The sequence below is a fragment of the Odocoileus virginianus genome, chromosome 32, assembly GCF_023699985.2.
Source record: "Odocoileus virginianus isolate 20LAN1187 ecotype Illinois chromosome 32, Ovbor_1.2, whole genome shotgun sequence".
Lineage (NCBI taxonomy): Eukaryota > Metazoa > Chordata > Mammalia > Artiodactyla > Cervidae > Odocoileus > Odocoileus virginianus.
Window position 1 is genome coordinate 20,270,536 of NC_069705.1, and position 21,693 is coordinate 20,292,228.

The following is a 21,693-nucleotide window of genomic DNA, read 5'->3' on the forward strand; positions in this document are numbered from 1 at the left end:
CTCCTCTCATTTGCCTCTTGGGTCAGTCCACTAGACCAGGCTGGTGCTCAGGAGAATCTGTTTTTAAAGCTCTCTGAATCGGACCAAACTGTATTTGATCGTGGCTGAACACTATATGCCTTCTCTCTTTGGGAGTAAATGGTAAGAGTTAAAGAAACGTCACTGCCACGTTTTAGAATAATGATTTTTAAATGATCTCTAGAACAGCCTGCTCTGAGCTTCATGTCCATCTTACTTGGTTGTCCTTCAGATAAACAGAAACAGTTATGTCCAAACGAGAACCCTCGCTCAGATGTACTCCCTCTGATGATGAACTACAGCACCATCTAAAGGACCCTCTTTTTTTATTCTTCTCTGCGTTCCTTCATGTATTTTTACCGTAGACGTTGACTGAGTGCTGTGTAAATTGCAATACCCAACAAGACATCAGTGATCATGAGCTCCACTGTCCCTATCTGGACAATGCTGCCATCAATTACAGACATAAGGGATATATACAAACAGCTGAGGCAATAATGCGAAATATAATGTGTTACCAATCACTATGGCATTTCCATTACCAATACCTAGTCCTTCTTACAGCCTTTTTCCTGCAGATGCAAGTATCTTAAGTAAACTTCTCTGGACGTATTCACAGGTAAGCCAAGGGAAGAGTTTTTCAGAGTTTATATGGTCATTACCCAAGTTTCCTTTTGTTTGTCTTTTGTTATTACTCTCTTGCTCTCTATTTGAGGATGCCGGTGGTACCTCTTACAGGGTCAGCCTTATCAGTATCACTGCTTCCTCTTCAGTGTGTTCTTTGCCTTAACTCTTCACCAGTTTTTGTTGTTGTTGTTCAGTCACTCAGTTGTGTCTGACTCTTTGCAACCCCACGGACTGCAGCACACCAGGCTTCCCTGTCCTTCACCATCTATTGGAGTTTTCTCAAACTCATATCCATTGAGTCGATGATGCCATCCACCCACCTCATCCTCTGTTGTTTCCTTCTCTCCTGCCTTCAATCTTTCCCAGCATCTTTTCCAGTGAGTCAGCTTTTCACATCAGGTGGCCAAAGTATTAGAGTTTTAGCTTCAGCATCAGTCCTTCCAATGAATATTCAGGGCTGGTTTCCTTCCGGATTGACTGGTTTGATCTCCTTGCGGTCCAAGGGGCTCCCAAGAGTCTTCTTCAGCACCACAGTTTGGAAGCATCGATTCTTCGATGCTCAGCCTTCTTTATGGTCCAACTCTCACATCCATACATGACTACTGGAAAAACCATAGCCTTGACTAGACGGTTCATCAGTTAGCAAGTCCTACTAATGTGATGTTCTCTCCTTAATATCTCCTGTATCCCACCCTCTCCTAAGCATCCTTAATACCATTCTCTGTCTAAAGGATTTTACTAGGTTCTTTCTCTGTGAACCTGTCCAGAACTAGTCTACATTCTTGCTGTGGATTTCTGGAAACCAAATCCAAATTTGTCTTTTCTCTCACTGACATAATTGTTGTTCAGGATAAAGATCTAAACTCCTTAGAAAGTTAAACTAGGTCTTATGTGGTCTGACTCTTCCAGGTTCTCATAGTATCACCCGTTCTCCCTTCCTGCGTCCCCACTGACGTGCAGTTAAGAGTGTGAAGTCGGGAATCTAACTTTCCGGCCTGAAACCCCGGCTCTGCCACTTACTCGCTACGTAACCCTGGAAACTCATCTGTGTTCTCTGTGCCTCTGCTTCCTTATCTGTAAAATGGGGACATGGTGGTTCCGGTTCATTTACTTACTGTGTCGATTCAATGAGTTAAATGCTTATAACAGGGCCTCAATAACAGTAAACCATTAATACACATTGTGTGTGTGCATGTCTCGCTATTATTGTTAAGTTACTTGAAGTTCATCGAAGAGTCTCATTTCTTTTTCCTCTACGATGTTTCTGATAGCTAGAATCGCCCATTCCCATTTTTCCTGACTCACCCCTACCGTCTTCTGAGCTGTCAGCCTCTCAAGGGAGCCTTCAGCCCCTCCCCTGTACAGACTGGATGAGCTGCCTCACTTACAGTTCCTATAGAACCTGTGCGCACCTGGGTCATAGCATTCCTCACACCAGGAGTGGGCTCTGGGCATCTGTGGTTTTAAATACTTGATGATAGCCCAAAGATCCATGATGTAGTAATCTGTAATAGGTCTATTTTATCTATTAATTTATCAATCAACTGATTGACCTGTCGATCGATAGCACAGGCAAGGCGTAATTAATTTAGGGATTCAGAAGCTCAGAAGCTCTCAGGATGTATCCATACTGAAAGTGAAAGTAGTACCATATTTTAATTTTCTATTTCTTTGTATGCTTCCTATATTAAACTTTGGATTCCTAAATTGGGAGACTTAAAAAATCTTTACCCCTAGCACCTTATATATAACAGAAGTTCAATTAGTATTTGTTGAATGAATGAATGTATCTTTTTAATTTAATACAGAAATTACTTTTTTTTCCAAAAACTAATTTTTCCCCTGAGATATAGTTTGAGGTGCTGAGTCTCTTCCCAGGAAAATACACACACATGGTTAACCTCAAAATTTAGTAAGGTTTGAGTCACCTTTGTTCTCGAAGATGGTTTCCCATTTATTCAGGGAAAAAAGGAGAAGAAATGAATTTTTAATACTAGATACTCCAAAGATGTGTGGGTGATAAAATGAAAGGACTGATCCAATTCAACTTATTAAAAGAAACATACTACCCTATTTTGTCTTTGCCCAGAAACTCCTTGGAAAAGATAAAATGATTCATTTTTAACAGAGGCAAGTTTGGATCATAATTTAGTAAACTTATGGAAAGTTAATTATCTTTATAGGTGTTTGAGGAATATGATTTGGGTGAATAGAGAAGTTCCCCACCCCTGTTTTCTTTTTCACCCCAGTAGCTCACACATACCCGCTGCACTATCTGAAATTCTTTTCATTTGCTATACTTTCTGACTAAGACCCAGAACAGCCTGTCCTCAGTGCCTATCTGAGAGGGTGAATGCATTTTGACACTAATACCTGAAGGCAAGGTGCTTAGACAGTCAGGCTAGCTGGAGGCAGAGCAGCCCCTAGGTCAGGGCAGGAAGGATGAACCCAAGGTGACAAGCTTTAGGCTTTGCCACTAGCATGGAGTTTCAGACAACATCACCTCCTATTCCTTAAAACACTAGGAATAAAACTGCCATGTGACCCAACAATCTCACTACTAGGCATATACCCTGAGAAAATCGTAATTGAGAAAGACACATGTACACCAATGTTCATTTCAGCACTATTTACAGTCGCTAGGACATGGGAGCAACCTAGATGTCCACTGACAGATGAATGGAATACATAAAATGTGGTACATATATACTATGGAATATTACTCAGCCATAAAAAGGAATGTGTTTGAGTCAGTGCTAATGAGGTGGACGAACCTAGAGCCTATGATATAAAGTGAAGTAAGTCAGAAAGAGAGACACAAATATCATATATTAACGCATATATATGGAATCTAGAAAGGTGGTACTGATGAACCTATGTGCAGAGCAGCAGTAGACAGCAGACATAGAGAACAGACGTGGATACAAGGCATACGATCCTGCATGTGACTGAGAGACGATGGGTTATGTGCATACTCTGAAGACCATCAAGAAGTTTTGCAAAGCACACACGCAGATCAGTGCTTCTTAAACAGGATCCAGATGGGTGGGTGGAGAGCCCCAGTCAGTTCAGGGAAGCCACGTACATCCCACCCCACCATCCTGAGAATCACTGTGTGTAATAAAGAGGCACAGTTTGTGATGCTGAGGTGCATACGCAAAGGACGTGAAGACCGAGGGAAGTGACTGAGAAAGTGATCAAGATGAAAGTCCATCTGCCTCATTTACAGATGCATCAGGCCCCCAGATGTTACACGACGGGCTTTTCCTACTGCACCGGGCATCTCTCCAGACCTCACTTTACACCCCAAGACCTCCCCATTACAGAGTGTTTTTCTGCATATGTCCTCTTTTTAAGGTAACTCAGAGTCTTTTGATGAATTTCAAGACAAACCTGTTCTATTATGTAAAAAGAAAAAAAATAAATGTGAAGAATAACTAGGGTTACTTGTCAAAGTGACATGGAAATAGCTGATAATAAGAACAAATACTGAACAGTTAAATTTACTGGAATGACTTAATAACATTTAGTCATATGTCTTAAAAAGTTACAGTACTTAAACCACTGGATTCAAAGTTGACTCTCAGTACTTGTAATTTTTTGAGGAACAAGATGAAATCATCCTATTTAATTTGGGGAGAAAGTATTTGGGTGTTTTACAGAAAGCTGAGGGATTGATTCAGAAGCTGCTCTTACAGTTCTGGCACATTCCATAAATTAACAGTTCGTTCTAATCCTGTCTTCTCTGGGTAATTCAGGCATATGTCAAGAGGTCAGCGTGGGCTGTAGCTGGTTCAATAGTTGTATTATGTAAAATGAACTTTAGTACTTGTTCTTTTCCTAATAGAGCCTGTATTCCCTGCGAAGACTCACACAGCGTGGCTCACCATGGGAAAGGACCTAGCTGTTTGATTCTCCTCCCACTAAACTGCGTTTACATTACACACTGAGAAAATTATGAGCAACAACTGTCACTCTCTGAGGGTGGAAACTGCCATGAATCAAAAAGACAAGAAGTAATTTTCTGTAATCACAAGATGACTCAGGTTAGTAGCTTTCAGTTATTACAGCAATTCACATAATATGAGCATATTCAGTAAACCTAATTAGGCCCAATTCCTATCATTTAAAAGTTACGACATTGTAATACAAAGTAAGCTGGAGTTTATTTTTGCACTAGGTGGAAAAAAGAATTTGAAACTAGTTTTAAAATAACAAAAATGTATTCAATGTTTTATTAGAGAACAAAATGTGTTTCTAGGACGTCAGCATATTGTGAAATGATAGGTTTTTTATCATACAAAAGGTTGCAGTAAATATGTATTTGAAAATAATATGTAGGTATAAGTATCATGCATTAAATGTTTTTGTAAAAGATTAAATAAACTTAGTTATATCATGCTAAAGTCTTTTTATAATGTAAGTAAAGTCTTTGACCTGACTTGACCATTTAGTATGTAAACTTTAGAGTTACAGTTTGAATATATCTTTGAAATTTAAAGCAGCTCTATGATCTTTTTAAAATATGTGTCTTCTGTGGCATTTATAATAAGAGAATAATTTACAGTATTTATATTTATTTTCAGTTATAAAACTGGGACTGTTTTGTGTCTAGGGTATATCTCTGAACAGGCCTCTGCAAGGGAAGGAAATTATGAAACCCAAAACATGACTGGGAAGGCTCAGTTGTAGCCTTGGGAGCCTCTGAGAGCCTCTTGACTATTATCAGGGGATTCGTGATTTATGACCAAATATTTGAAGACCAGTTTATCTGGAGTAAAGAACTGTTGTCTTGCATAGGGAGCTAGTAAATGGAGCTCACTGATCCATTGGTTCTACAGTTAACTACGGAGTGAAAGCATTATAATACATATAAAAGAGAAGTCCAGTTTCAGTTCTGCCCTCCAGGAGCTTCTAATTGAGCTGGGCACATACACAGAGTTGAAAATCCAAGATAGAATCAGGAGAAATGCCCAAAGAGTGGCAGCAATAATAAGTATGCAATATATAGAAATACTAGGGGAAATGATTTTTATTGATAGCTATCCATAAAGTCTTTACAGAGAAGGGGGAGGCTGAGCTAGACTTTGAAGGGCAGGTAAGATTTCAGAAGGGAAGCACTACAGATAAGAAAGAAGAGCCTGCTGACTTTAGCAAAGACCTGAATGAGGAGCTATAAACAAGGCCCACTCAGGGAAACGTGAGTAGAGTTCTTTGGGTGGAGCTGAGAATTTGAGCTGTCACAGTAAGAGGATATGGCTGGAAAGCCAGACTGAGGCCAAGTCCTGGAAGCTTCTGAAGGCTGGATGGAAGAGTGCAAGCTTTGTCCCAGAGAGGTCTCCTGAAGGGTTTTCAACAGGGAGAGGAGATGATCAAATGGATATTAGTGGAAAATTATCCAGTACCAGCATGAAAACAGAGATTCTAAACTGCTTTTCTTGAGTTCTTGGAGGGAGATTACAAGCTACATCCATCAAGCCAAGAACAGCATCATGCAGTGTGGTCTTTGCAGTTGCCTTTTACTATAGGATATGTCTCCAGCAAGTGAATGTTAACTGAAAAAAGAGTACTGCAACCTCCCCGCATTATGGACGTATTAGAGGTGACAAGTCGGGGGAGTGGGAGGGAGACAAGGGGGACAAAGAGACCGACTAGGAAGCTGTAATAACAGCTCAGATACTAAGCTGTGGCCATAAAAAAAAGATGTAGCAGTAGCAAAGATGGAGGCAGTACAACAATCTGCTCTGCTCTTAGGCTGGCACTGCTTCCAACAGGACACTGCATCCCAGTGGTCTGTTGCCAGGACTCCAACTAGAGTCCTTCCATCTGTGGGAGCCAACTCCTGCTGGGACTCTGGATGGTGCAGCACCTCTCTTCCACCATGGAACCCCCTCAGGTCCATGCTGTGATCATGAAGATGCATTCAAGTCTGAAATAACTAAAGTCCTTCGCCTGCAAAACAAACTTCCTCAAGCAAGAGGGGATCTGTTGGGAGTATACCAAGTAGCTGATAGAATAGGAAAAACAAAAACCAAAACAAACCTCAGGAAAGGTAAGACTTAGGAGAAACTGGAGGATATTTCCTCTAGTGATTTGGCTTCAACTATCTCTTGTCAGTTTCCCAGGGGAGAGGGAATGATTTTCTTAAATGAGGTCATGTGTCCGCCCCGTCCTACATGACTGGCAGGCTCCAACATCACCTGGAGTCCAAAGGAGGTACAGTTCCTCAAAGGAAGAGCAGATAAGCACAGGTTTTTAGAAGTATTTCATTTCTAAAATGTCTAGGCCTGTAAATAATGGTCATAAATGCACAGGCTCAGGCTTGGGGACAGGTTACATATTCCCTAGAATCTTAGATCTCCAAATGTTTTTTCACTACTACCATTGACAGATCCTCCTACTTTTCAAACATGTTACTGTTCAGTACACACGCACACATGTTGACAGAAAGTGCTTTCAGCAACACCTTGATGCCTTTGTGTTCTCAGGTTCACAGATATTAGCATCCTTTCTCCCTGCCTCTCTCTTTCCTTCCTTGGCTCACAGTATTAATTTTAAGAAGTGGGAGACAGAATTATATTCAGTTTTCTCCCAGTTTAGTTCTATCTACAGTAATGAGAAAAGTGTTAATGTTTATGAAGGAAAAAACAGGACAAACTCACATAGTAACAAGTGATCTTCTAACAGAACATGGCTGATAGATTTTACTTTTCCATTATCTAGGTAGATAATCCACATCTCTTATGATGAGCTGTGTATTGCCCTATTTCTGGCTAAAAACATGCACACTGCCCACCCATCAAGAGCAGTCACTTGGAGACCTGGGCTGGTGCTTCCAGGATCGAAGACACACACTCTGGCTGGTAAAACTTCTGCCCAGAAGTTTTCCTCTGCCCAGATCTTTTCTGATCACGTGTAATGGTCAAAGCATATCCCGTGGCTTTGCCTGAATCAGGCTGGGTGGAGAAGTGTTAAACTAGTTACACACCCCAAACAGGAAAACCAAACATCTGTGACCTATTACTGACCACCCTGTGGCTAGAAGCAAGAAGCGCTGATGTTTCTCTGTTTGGTCCTCAGTCCACGGGAAACACACCAAGCCACTGACCCCTTCTAGTAGCTTCCTAGCACTTTCTCTCCCCTTTTCTGCTCTCTAGGGAACCACTTTCCACTGAACTTAAAATCCAAACTAGTTCTCAGATGTGCAGGGCATCACTTTCTGTGACTTATTTTCCCTTCCAAATTTGTCAGCACACAGATTAGGAGCCTGGCTAAAGCAAACCCCACATCCCTAGCTTCTGCTGGAACCCTGTGCTAAGTGCTGTAGTACTGGTCTTACTAGCTTAGTCACAGGACCAAGTTCACAAGGAATCTGCATATGTGTACAGTGCAGGAAGGGCTTCCCAGGTTGCATTAATGGTAAAGAACCCACCTGCCAATGCAGGTGAGACTTAAGAGAAGCAGGTTCCACCCCTGGGTCGGGAAGATCCCTGGAGAAGGGTTTGGCAACCCCTCCGGTATTCTTGCCTGGAGAATCCTATGGACAGAGGAGGCTGGTGGGCTCCAGGCCAGAGGGTCACGAAGAGTCAGACATGACTGCAGCAACTTAGCATGCAAACACACACACACAGCAGGAAATATAAATCCACAGAGTGTCAAGAATGTCAAATTGGATGGCCCCAGCTCTGCAAATCAATTTCACAGTTAGCTACATATTCTGCAGAATATAATATTAAGTGTAAAATACAACAAAATGGATTTATATTGTTCACATGCTTTCAAACAGCTCTTTGAAGTTACTTGTTTATGGTAGAAGCTGGGCAACGTTGGGGAAGAATTAGAGAAAGGTCTTCATGTGGTGCTCTTCAAATACTACAGATTCTGAGCTTGCAGATGGAGGCAGATTGAAGGGAATCAAGCTCAGGATTATCGTCACTTGATTGGTGTGTGCGTGCTCAGTTGCTAAGTCGTGCCTGACTCTTTGTGACTTCCTGGACTGTAACCCACCACGTTCCTCTATGCATGGAATTCTCCAGGCAAGAACACTGGAGTGGGTTGCCATTTCCTTCTCCAGGGGAATCTTCCTGACCCAGGGATTGAACCTGGGTCTCCTACATTTGCAGGCTAATTCTTTACCACTGAGCCACTTGGGAATCCCTTAACACTGGCAAGTGCAATGAAGTAAAATGTATTTGTTCTACAGTTCTCAAGACTGTACTGCCTAATTGATTCCTTAAGGGGGGACAATTTTAAACAGACCTAAGTCTACTCAGATTTTGATTACAGAGAAAAGCATTCAGTGTTTGGGTTTTTCCTCATGTGTAGGCAGTTATAGGCAGCCATATGTTTACTTTGTATTCTAGCTGAGGGTGTAATATAAGCTGCTTCAGTTTGGGTGGAAGTTTTGTCAGACATCACAAATGAGATTTGTACTCTGTTAAGAGTTGCCAGATTTTTTTGCAGGGACTGTGGGCAGGCCCGTAATAGTTAAGGATAAAGTGAAAAGTAAAAGTTGCCAAGTTGTGTCTGACTCTATGCGACCCCATGGACTATGCAGTCCATGGAATTCTCCAAGCCAGAATACTGGAGTGGGTAGCCATTCCTTTCTCCAGGGAATCTTCCCAAACCAGGGATCGAACCCAGGTCTCCCGAAATGCAAGCGGATTCTTTACCAGCTGAGTCATCAGGAAAGCCCAAGAATGCTGGAGTGGGGATCTTCCCAACCCGGGAATTGAACCAAGGTCTCCTGCACTGCAGGCAGATTCTTTACCAACTGAGCTATCAGGGAAGCCCAATTAAGGATAACCTACTGCTAAATTGTTTTAAGAGTAAATCCTGAAAAGCTCTTCCTTGCAGTGGAAGGAATGATGGAATGAGTATATCATCATTCTCATCATTTGAGAATGTCATCATATCATCATTCACAAAATAGAGTGAAAGCCTGCCATTTGCAACAACGTGGATATTATGCTTACAATACTCAATGAGAGTATTATGCTTAGTGAAATAAGTCAGACAAAGAAAAATACCGTACGATTTCACTTACATGTGGAATCTAAAAAATTAAACAAACAAATGTACATAACAAAACACACACACACAAAAAAACAGACTCACAGATATAAAGAACAAACCAGTGGTTAACCCACTCCAGTATTCTTGCCTGGAGAATCCGATGGACAGGGGGCCTGGTGGGCTGCAGTGCATGGGGTCACAAGAGTCGGACAAGATGAAGCAACTAAACAACAAAGTGACTGACAGGAGGAAAAGGGGAGGGGCAAGGTAGGGTTATGGAATTAAGAGATACAAACTACTGTGTATAAATCAGATAAGCGATAAGGTTACACTGTATAGCACAGGGAAATAGTCATTTCATAATAACTTTAAAAGTATAATCAATAAAAATACTGAATCACTATGTTATAAACTTGAAACTAATATTGTATATCAACTATACTTCAGTTAGAAAAAGTCGTCAATGGATTGGACGCTGAAGGCGGTGAGTGGGGACTTCCCTGGTGGTCCAATGGTGAAGACTCCAAGTTCATGCTTCAGGGGGAGTGGGTTCGATCCCTGGTCGGGGAATTAAGATCCTACATGTCATGTACGGTGGCCAAAAAAATTAAAATTTAAAAAATGGCGAGCGAGATCATGGAAACAGAATATTTGCATGGTCTTTAAGTATCTCTCATCAAGATATTTCTTAAATATAAGGTGGAAGGTAGGCACTTTACAGTGGGGTAACTCCTCAGATGCCATCTGGCCCAAGTGCCTTCTACTCCCCAGAGTGACAAAGACCAGGAGGTGGGGGGTGAGGAAATACATAGGCTGTCCAAGGACAGCCCCTTCTGTTACCACATTCCCATCCGCAAGCTTGTGGGTGCAGGGTCCCCTCTCCCCACACTCCTCAGGTTATTCTCTTACCCTCTGTGCTCAGAGTCCACTCTGGTTCTTTCTTTCTCTGTTCATTTATTGAAGGTCTGCTGTGTGCCAACCACTGGGGACTCCACATTAAATAAGATAAGCCCCTGTTATCTAGGCTCTTCTAGTCAGGGCTACAGAAAAAACAGCTAATAGACTTACAGCCCTCGGTAACCACAGAGGAGGCACGGGACGCAAGAGGAGGACAAGGGGCGGGACTGAGCCAGCTGGTAAGCAGCAGTAGGGCCAAGTGGGTCTTCAGTGATAAAAACACTTCAATACTGATGGGTGCAAAGCCAGGGTCTGAGCCCTGGCCACTGCCCTGGGATATCCTCACTCACATGCCACAGGAGAATAATTAAAAGACCAAACCCTAAACGAACAGAAGCCTCGAAGACCTGCTCTTCTACTTTCCCCACTCCTTATTAAAAAAATTTTTTCTATCAAGTTTTTGGCTGCGCTGGGTCTTCATTGCTGCTTGTGGGCTTTCTCTAGTTTTGGCGAGTGGGGGCTACTTTCTAGCTGCGGTGCAAGGGCTTCTCATGTTGCAGAGTTTGGGCTCTAGGGTGTGCGGGCTTCAGTAGTTGTATGGGCACATGGGCTTAGCTGCTCCACGGTATGTGGGATCTTCCCGGACCAGGGACCAAACCTGTGTCCCCTACACTGGCAGGTGGAGTCTTATCCAATGCGCCATCAGGGAAGTCTTCCCCACTGCTCTCTGACTGCCCTTATCCTGCATGGGAGGTCAGAGAAGTCCTGGAAGAGGTGATGCTTGGGCCAAGAATGAATAGAAGTCAGCCAGGTAAGGCACAGAGTCTGTACCAGCCCCTGGATGAGAGAGGATGCATCAAGTCTGAGAAACCTCGGTCACTAAGTATGACACGTGCCCCGATGCTGGGGAAGGAAGGTGAGAAATCACTGCAAGAGGTAAGTGAAGGCCAGATCAGAAGAGCCATGGACACCCTCCTGAGACACCCAGCCTTGAGCAGACAAGCCTTAAAATGCCTTTGAAGAAGTCTAAGATAGGAAGCAGCATAGTTTTATGTTTTTAGAAGAACAGTTGTGACATAATTGAAGGAAAGAGACTGAAGGGACAAAAAAAAAAAAAAAAAACCATTTACAGGTGGTTGAAGTAACTGAAACAAGAAATGAGGTCTTTTCTAAAACAGAATCAGTAGGATGTAAAGAAAATGGTTAGAATCCAAAGACATTCAAAAGGTAGAATCAATCGGGCTTTGTGATTGGACTGGAGTTGTGAAATGCATGTTATAAAATTTTAATCTCTTTAGCATCAAAGAGAAGAAAGCTTTATCCAAAGTGAACCACTGCTAAGGCCTTTGTATATGTTTCCAAAATTAAGGACTCATCTTGCACAGAAACACATTACAGTTAGCTCATTCACAAATGACTGTTTTCTGAAGATGTGCAGCTAACAGCAACACGTCTGCTAGTCTTTCGACAACGCTGGTGAGGTTCTGGGGAAGGCTGTGTTCTTTGCACTTTGTAAGAGAGGGAGGGGACATATGTATACCTCTGACTGATTCATGTTGATGTTTGGCAGAAACCAACACAATTCTGTCAAGCAGTTATCCTTCTATTAAAAAGGAAATAATTTTTTTAAAAAAAGAGAGAAAAAGAAAGAAAGGATAAAAACAGCACAGCCGTGGCAGTCGTAAGCTCCCATTTTAGGAAACCTGCATCTCCATCAGCCATTTCCGGTGCCCGCTCTGAACCGCATCCCTTGGCATGGCCCCGCTCTCCCCAGGATGGACCATGCGGCCGCCCAGCTGGAGAAGCAGCATGTGCATGATGTGTACGAGAGCACCGCGCCCTACTTCAGCGACCTGCAGAGCAAAGCCTGGCCCCGCGTCCGCCAGTTCCTCCAGGAGCAGAAGCCAGGCAGCCTCATCGCTGACATAGGTAACCCGGGGGGGCCACGCAGTCTGATGTGTATATACTCCATCATGCCTTTCCTTTTCAGATTCATTTTTCATCCTGTTCTAACCGGAAGTCTGAAACCGTGTCCTTGGCATATCAGCACCTAGAATGTTCACTTTATAGCAGAAATTCATGAGGTCACACGAGAAAGTAGAAAAGTTCCCCAAATCTACATTTAGACAGAGGCAGTCTTCTCAGAGCCTTTGTGCATATCCTTTCACAAAATCAACCTGACCTTCGCTGAATCTGCCAGGATTGAAATGGCCGCTTGTGAAACTGACCCTTTTAATAAATGTAGATTCATTCACATTTGTGAGTACAGTGTTTAGCTGGCTCACCTTGAGGGGCTCTTGTGCCTTCTACAGAAGAGCCAGGATTGTGTATATAGTAGAGGTTCTATCTGAGATCCTTGGTGGCTCAGACAGTTAAGAATCTGTTTGATCCCTGGGTCAGGAAGATCCCCTGGAGAAGGGCATGGCTACCCACTCCAGTATCCTTGCCTGGGAAATCCCATGGACAGAGGAGCCTGGAGGGCTGCAGTCCACAGGGTCGCAGAGAGTTGGACATGACTGAGCGACTAACATACACTCACAAGAAGCCCTATCACCTCTTATGAATCTCATGAATCCTTTCCCTTAACTATTCTGTCGGTGTTTTATTATTAGAACATAAATTAGATCATGTCTTCATAATCCCTGATTTCCTGGGAGGTTTTGGCTCAGTATGTTCTGGAATCCAGAAGTGGTAACCACAGCCCAGGAGATCTCAGATTAAGTTTTAAGACAAGGTATGATTTCACTGGAAGCATTCCCACCTGAATCTGCTCTCTAGCAACTGCATGTACACAGGACCTATAGGAATTATAAGTATGGAGTCACAAGTTCTGTCTAATCTGACATTCAGTCAAAATGCTGGTAAGAGAATAGATGTGCCCAGGGCTTTGGCTTGTTAAAGATGGTTCGAGCAGGGTAGAATTTGGGGAAGGGGTACATGTCATGGAGAAGTGGAGAATCTCTAAAAATATCTCTATAGTGTTAACTTAAAAAAAAAAACAAGAACTGGTTTCAGAAGATGAGGTGGGTTTGGAACTCTTATCACTCATAATATAAGCAAAGTACCAGGATCTTAAATCAATTGGGATCAAAAGGTTTGGAGACAACAGAATATATATGCTACCTTTTCATGAAAAAAAGTGAGCGTTAGTTGTTCAGTCGTGTCTGACTTTTTGCGATCCCATGGACCGCAGCCCACCAGGCTCTTTTGTCCATGGAATTCTCTAGGCAAGAATATTGGAGTGGGTAGCCATTCCTTTCTTCCCAAAATAGGGATTGAACCTGGGTCTCCTACATTGCTGGCAGATTCTTCACCGTCTGAGCTACCAGGGAAGCCTGATAATACCTTACATTAAAAATTCCAAATGGAGCAAAGATTTAAATATAAGAAAAGAAAGTGATTAAAGGGCTGGATGATGACTATTTTTTTTAAATATTCTCAAAAGCTAAAGACCTCTCCATGTATGACACAAGTCAGAAACCATAAAATAAAATACAATTAATTGTCATTATCCACAGCAGTCAGATTCTATAAAGCTCCTGTGAACCCAGAATTAGTGAACACTGAATTGGCACCCCAAGGGGAAATACAGGATTAGGTTCCTATAAGCCTGTGGTCACAATATTTTTGTCAAATGATCAACACCTAATCTTGTTTCATGTGTATTTCTGTCTAAAGACATTCATGCACTGTCAGTACAGGCCCTGGCATTACAAATAAATGTTAGCAAATAGATGAGCATGCAAATCCTGAGTCTGCGAGTAATGAAGATTGACTGCACTTGGTATGTTTGAGTGCACAAAATTTAAAAGGTTCTACAAGGCAAAAATCTAGACATAAATATAAGGGAATTAAAAAACCAAAATCAAACTAGGTAAAACTAAGTGCAACATATCTGATAGAAAAAAAAGTAATTTTCTTAATCAACATAATCTTCTTCAGAGTCAGTATGAAAAAGACCAATAACTCCCAATGATGAAACCATATAAGTAAACAATTTGAATATCAGGGGAATACAAATTGCTTAAATTTTTTTGATAGGTAATCCACTTAAATAGCTTAGTAACAAAGGTACAAAAAATGCATAGTGAAAATTATCTTCCCATCCCAGTCTCCCAGCACCAAGTAACCCATATCAGAGGCACTATGCTCTTAGCTTCTTGTTTAATCTTGAGATACTTCACATAAATAAAAGCATATTTGTACATGTGAGTGTGTGCATGGATGGACTTTTTCAATTACACAAATTAGTATGTTATACAGACTGCTATATAGCTAGCTTTTGTTTCTTTTTGTATATTGAGATCAAAAGAATCCCACTGAAATGCAGGAGACATAGGAGATGAGGGTTTGATCCTTGAGTTAGGAAGATCCCCAGGAGAAGGGAATGGCAATCCACTCCAGTATTCTTGCCTGGAGAATCCCATGGAGGGAGGAGCCTAGCAGAGTACAGTCCAAAGGGTTGCAAAGACTCGGACACGACTGAGCACAGCACAGCATAGTATTTGTTCTCATATAGCTATCGAGTATGAAAAGTTGCATAACTCTCTATGCTAATAACACCATACCAACAGATACGTATGTTGTTTGCTCCATTTTCCTACTACAAATTACAGCACAAATACCATTCTTTAAGTATCCCTGTGCAAATCAATTTAGTAAATGTTATTTTGTGTGCTCAGTAGCCCAGTCCTGTCTGACTCTCTGTTTTCCCATGGATAGTAGCCCACCAGACTCCTCTGTCCATGGAATTTTCCAGGCAAGAATACTGGAGCAGGTTGCCATTTCCTCCTCCAGGGGGTCTTCTCAACCCAGGGATGGAAACTGTGTCTCTTGTGTCTCCTGCACTGGCTGGCAGATTCTTTACCACTGCACTTGGAAATCCAAATGTTATTTTACTCATCTGTATCTTTTGACTTTTGTGTTTTTTGTAGCTTTTTTACCACTCAATAGTAGGAATATTTTAATTACACATGAAAGATAAGTTTAAAAATAAAATTGAAATTAAGAAAAATCAATGAAAAGGGAAGAAAGGAGCCCAAAGGGATTAGCAGGGAAAAGGAAGGAGAACAATAGTGTTAGTCACTCAGTTGTGTCCGGCTCTTTCGACCCAATGGACTGTAGCCCTCCAGGCTCCCCTGTCCATGGGATTCTCCAAGCAAGAATACTGGAGTGGGTTGCCATGTCCTACTCCAGGGGATCCTCCCAACCCAGGGACTGAAGTTGCATATCCCACATTGCAGACAGATTCTTTACCGCTGAGCCACCAGAGAAGCCCATAGAACAAGAGTTATCCTCCAAAGGACATACTTTTTGTTTCTAGGTTTTCCACTTAGTTAAAAAAATCAATAGTCTATGTTGGCTAATTTGACTGGCATTTAGATTAGCAATTTCTAAATTAATGATTCGGGCTTCCCTCACAGCTCAGTTGGTAAAGAATCCATCTGCAATGCAGGAGACCTCAGTTTGATTCCTGGGTCAGGAAGATCCGCTGGAGAAGGGATAGGCTACCCACTCCAGTATTAATGATTAATAAAACATTGCATAGGTAATAGACATTAACTGGGCTCCAGTTGCCCACACAGGGATTCTCTACCTGCTATGCTATTTTAGTACTGTAACTGTTTATTGGCTAAATTTTACTAAGCACATCACCCTGTTCCCCAGCGAAGCTGATCTGCTGAGGTGTGTGATGACGGTTCCTGATGGGAACTGTGTCTTCAGGGAGGGATCAGGAATGAAGGGAGTGCAACTGTGTGTAAATATAAAGAGCACTGAAGATTCAAAGGCAGCAGAAATGAAAGTACCCTCAGGAAATACTGTAATTTGTACAATTAAGGCAACCTTTTCCTGAAATGGGCTAGTAACTTAAGGCCACTGGAAGAGGGTACCTGCCTGGGATAAAGTGGGAGGTGGGCCGGACATATACACTACTACGTATAAACTAGATAGCTGGTAAGAACTGGCTCCACAGCACAGGGAGCTCGACACCATGATCTGTAATAACAGACATGGGAAGAGTCTAAAAAGAAGAGGGGATATAAGTATACATATAACTGGTTCACTTTACTGTATACCAGAAACTAACACAATATTGTACACCATCTGTACTCCAATAAAAAATAAAATAAAACCATATTTGGTTAACCAATCCCTCTTAGTATAACCTTATTCTTATATATAAAACTCATATTCCTCTCAACTCAAGAAAGTCTTAAACTGACAAATTATGAATAAAAATAGACTATAATATTTTAAAAGAACATGGTACATGGTGGGCGTCCTCTGGGTTAAAATCTTTACTTTGATTAGTTTAGAAGCAAAATAATGACTAGAGCCAGATTCCTTTCTGAGCAAGGTGACCTTTTTACCTGACATCAGAGACAACTATCCTAACAGTTTTGAAATTTTTATTTTTGTACACATAACTAAAAGTGATTTTTCAATAATCAAAGTTCCTTTTTGCCTTTTAACGCTCAATTATTTTTCCCACATTCTGTGATCAGACTTATTTTGCTAAGTCATTCTCTAATTACCATTTCTTCTCTGAGTCAATAAAAATGTAGAGCTCCTACTAAGGGGCAGGCTTCATGCCTACAGAACAAAAGATATTCCCTCATCTCTGACTTCAAAAGGTTTAGGAGAAATAAATAGGCTGTATTCTTCCTCTTCCCAGAGGAAAAGAGAATTCTCTTTCAGATAAGGTCTTAGCCCAAACGGGAAAAAAAAAAACCCAAAAAACTTCAATTTAAAAAATGTAGCTCTTTCTGCAAACTTCGGAGGGAACATTCAGATTAATTATTTCTAGCAAGTACTTACTCACCATGGGCCAAAACATCTTGCTGAACTGAGGTAATTATCTGTTTTCTTCCCCAGCTGTACTGTGGTGCAGAATACAGACTAGAGGGGAACGGAAGCATGCAGACACCTGCTATTGTAGCTCTTCGGTTCTACAGGAGGTTATCATTTAATGAGATTTTGTAAAGGAGCATGACTGCTGTGTACAGGAGCTGCCGAATCAAAAGTGGTCTGATTTACTTCTTGCTTGTTTAAGAGAATGGGGTGACTCGGCTGGGCAGTATTCTTCATTTCCTCATTAGGATAACATCTCCCCTCTCTAGCACCTCCATGTCAGCACTTAGGAAAGAGATAATTGCACTGTATTCAGGAGTCCCATTACTATCCTTAAAGAGGAATGCCATGTTGGACGAATGGAGCGGGCAGCAAAGACCTACATACACCATGATGGGTAAAATAGAGAGCTAGTGGGGAGCTGCTGGAGGGCGCAGGGCGCTCAGCTCGGCGCTCTGCGACGACCGAGGGCTGGGGCTGGAGGGAGGTCCTCGGAGGAGGGGGTGTGAAGCTAACACAACATGGTAAAGCAATTCAATTTTAAAAAGACAAGGTATTCAGAACCAAAAAAAAAGAATGCTGTTAGGAATGAATATGAGGGAATTCCCTGGTGGTCCAGTGGTTAGGACTCGGCGCTCAGGGTTCAATTCTGGTCAGGGAACAAAGATCCCTGCAAGCAGAACAGGACAGCACTCCCACAGACACACCAAGAAATGAATATGGGATAAATCAAGGGCATCAGGGCACTGGAAACACTTCAGGAGGTGATAAGATCTAAGAAGACCTCAGTTTCCTCCTTGCTACCAGATGCTCTCTGAACACATCCCTCTGGCTCTAATATTCCATGAACCTGTTTTTATCAGCATCTTGGAAGTAATTTCCCCTTTTATTTTTCTAAATGTATCCCCTGAGCCAGTTCAAAACAGCAGAAAAGTTTACAAGGTTATTTTTCTTAAAATATGAGCATCATCTTTGAAATGTTCAGAATTTCAATTTTAAAATACTTTATGGATTATATTTTCCCCATGATTGCTTTCACATATTGGATCCTTTTTCTCAAAAGCATTCTTAGGGAGTATGGCTATGAGATCTAAAATATTTCTAAGACCTCAATCATTTACACTGAAATAATGAAGTTGGAAATCTTATTTTTTATTCACAAGCTCTCCACTGTCTCAGCTGGCACTGGTGAATCTTAATTATGTTTTTAGTGTCTCATATAATTTTGAATAGCTCCTATTAAGGAGTTATCATCAAAGAGTGTTGTGATGTATTTCAAAAACAGCAACCGAATCATCTTTGAATAGTGGCAGCTATCTTTCAGGCAAAAAAATCTACAGCCAATGCCAGTAGGCAGGTATAAGCTCTAATGAGATCTTTAAATATTTCTGAGAAAAGGAAACAGATGATATGTCGGCGCTAGAACAGAATGCTAGACACTAGACCACGGAAGGTTTTGTTTCAAGATGACCGTTTCTTTATGTCACTAGTTTCTTCAGCATAATATCAGGGAAATCTGACTGATCTAAATCTATGCACTGTGTGAACCTTGAATTATCTGGGTCTCTGACACCAGAAAGTGAATGTCAAAACTGGTCCATTTAAGAAAAAATAGTTCTTTGTTAGAGTTGTATCCTGAGTTGATAGAGGACTTCCCTGGTGGTCCAGTGGTTGAGAATATGCCTGCCAGCGCAGGGGACGCAGGTTTGATCCTTGGCCCCGGAGGACCGGACATGCCACAGGGCCAGTCGTCAGCACTAAGCCGGTGCTCTAGAACCCGGGAGCTGCCACGAGAGAAGTCAGCAGGGCAACGAAGAGTAGCCCCTCTCTCCACAACTGGAGGAAGCCCGCGCTCAGCGACGAAGAACCAGCACGGCCATAAGTAAACAAATAAATAGAACAAGTTAAAAAAAAATAAACTTACAAGAGCTAGCACTGACAACAGATTGGATTAAAAGATACTGAAACCCTTTTTTCATTCAAATTTTACATTTTCGGAAGGCCCGTTCTATTGTATAACTTAATTTTATAAGTTGTTATAAAAGTTGAACAGTTGTTAACTGTTTTACATAGTTAAAATATGTCTGTAAAACGTAGTCTGTTTTACATAGCGGCAAGTGGTAAGAAGTTTTGATAACACAAGACTAAATGCCCAGAACACATAAATCTAGAGAAATATGTATGCGAAGGTAACTTATAAAGAGACTGGACCCTGTCACCAGAATACTAGGCAACTATTATTATCTGCTGGGGGCCAGCTGACATTTCTTGGTTGTGCTATCATGTTAAGAAAGCCCTATGGATAAGACCTTATTAAATAGTCAGTAAATAATATTTCTTTTCCCCATTTCCATTTCTTTTTCTCTATGTAAAAACATGTCCATGGTCTCTGAAGGCTTTTCTTTTTGTTTCTATGTGTACCTTAAATCCATGCTGGGTTCTGTCTTGGTGAGTGAGGCAGACCTCATTTTATTGCACTTCCCAGATACTGTATTGCGTTTTGCACCAATTGAAGGTTTGTGGCAACCTGGCCTCGAGCAAGTCTACTGGCACCATTTTTCCAAAAGCATCAGCTCACTGTGGGTCTCTCTGTCACATATTGGTAATTCTCCCTGTATTTCAAATCCTCCACCAGAAGAAATGTTTATGACTTGCTGAAGGCTCAGATGATGGTGAACGTTTTTTAGCGATACACTATTTAAAAAATGAGGTATGTACATGGTTTTTGTAGACTTAATGCTGCTGCATGCTGAAACGACTACAGTGTAAACACCATTTTTAGATGCACTAGAGCCAAAAAAATGTCGTGTGACTCACTTTATTGCGACACTTGCTTTAATGCCATGGTCAGGAATGGAACCCACAATATCTCCAAGGTTGGCCTGTGTCAAATTATTGCTATTCCCAACTAGTACAGCCACTACGGAGAACAGTGTGGAGATTTCTTAAAAAACTGGAAATAGAACTGCCATATGACCCAACAATACCACTTCTGGGCATACACACTGAGGAAACCAGATCTGAAAGAGACATGTGCACCCCAGTGTTCATCGCAGCACTGTTTACAATAGCCAGGACATGGAAGCAACCTAGATGCCCATCAGCAGACGAATGGATGAGGAAGCTGTGGTACATATACACCATGGAATATTATTCAGCCATTAAAAAGAATTCATTTGAATCAGTTCTAATGAGATGGATGAAACTGGAGCCCATTATACAGAGTGAAGTAAGCCAGAAAGATAAAGAACATTACAGCATACTAACACATATATATGGAATTTAGAAAGATGGTAATGATAACCCTATATGCAAAACAGAAAAAGAGACACAGATGTATAGAATAGACTTTTGGACTCTGTGGGAGAAGGCAAGGGTGGGATGTTTCGAGAGAACAGCATCGAAACATGTATATTATCTATAGTGAAACAGACCACCAGCCCAGGTTGGATGCATAAGACAAGTGCTTGGGCCTGGTGCACTGGGAAGACCCAGAGGAATCGTGTGGAGAGGGAGGTGGGAGGGGGGATTGGGATAGGGAATATATGTAACTCCATGGCTGATTCATGTCAATGTATGACAAAACCCACTACAATACTGTAAAGTAATTAGCCTCCAACTAATAAAAATAAATGAAAAAAAAATTATTGCTATTCCCTAAGACAAAGTAACCGACAGTATTGCATTTTCCACTAAGGACAGTGTCCAACACAGGCTTTTCTCTTCCAGGCTGTGGGACTGGGAAGTATCTCAAAGTGAACAGCCAGGTATACACCATGGGCTGTGACTACTGTGCACCGCTGGTAGAGATTGCCCGGAGCAGAGGCTGTGAAGTCACGGTGTGTGACAACCTTAACCTCCCCTTCAGGGATCAGCGCTTCGATGCCATCATCTCCATAGGCGGTAAGGCAACTCCATCACAGCTTCGCTCTTTACCGTGAGAATAATGCTACATGGTTGAGGCCACTCTCGCAACTCAATATCCATTCTTTGTAGAAAGATCCGTGTAATTCATTTTATCTAATTTTTTTAAAAATATTTCAACTGAATTATTTAATTTCAAGTGTACTTACAGTGGTACATATGATTCTTTTATCTAGTTTAACCCTCAAACTATTGCTTTCCTCTTTTGGATGACTCATTCCGGTTTCTTCCACTTATGAATAAGGAAGTATTAGAGTTATACTCATTGAAAGGAAGAAAGTTTTTGGTTTGGTCATGCCACCTGAAGAACGAGAAACTGAAGAGAGGTCAGAGACGTGCTTGCTCTTCTTTTATTTACTT

General features: G+C 41.6%; 1 protein-coding gene across 8 annotated transcripts in view; it reads left to right on the top strand.

Annotated features, from left to right (window-relative positions):
- TRMT9B (tRNA methyltransferase 9B (putative)) overlaps positions 1-21,693 on the top strand; it is a 71,208-nt gene that overhangs the window by 35,658 nt on the left and 13,857 nt on the right. For 4 of the 8 annotated variants that reach the window (XM_070459960.1, XM_070459955.1, XM_070459961.1 and 1 more), the window contains 3 exons: positions 4,493-4,691; positions 12,332-12,486; positions 21,139-21,312. In XM_070459960.1, the coding sequence (XP_070316061.1) occupies positions 12,333-12,486; positions 21,139-21,312 (328 nt within the window). In that variant the 5' untranslated portion in view covers positions 4,493-4,691; position 12,332. Of the gene's footprint in view, positions 1-4,492; positions 4,692-6,399; positions 6,698-10,623; positions 10,797-12,331; positions 12,487-21,138; positions 21,313-21,693 lie in introns of those variants that run through there. The other 4 variants (XM_070459957.1, XM_070459958.1, XM_070459959.1 and 1 more) reach the window with 4 other exon arrangements.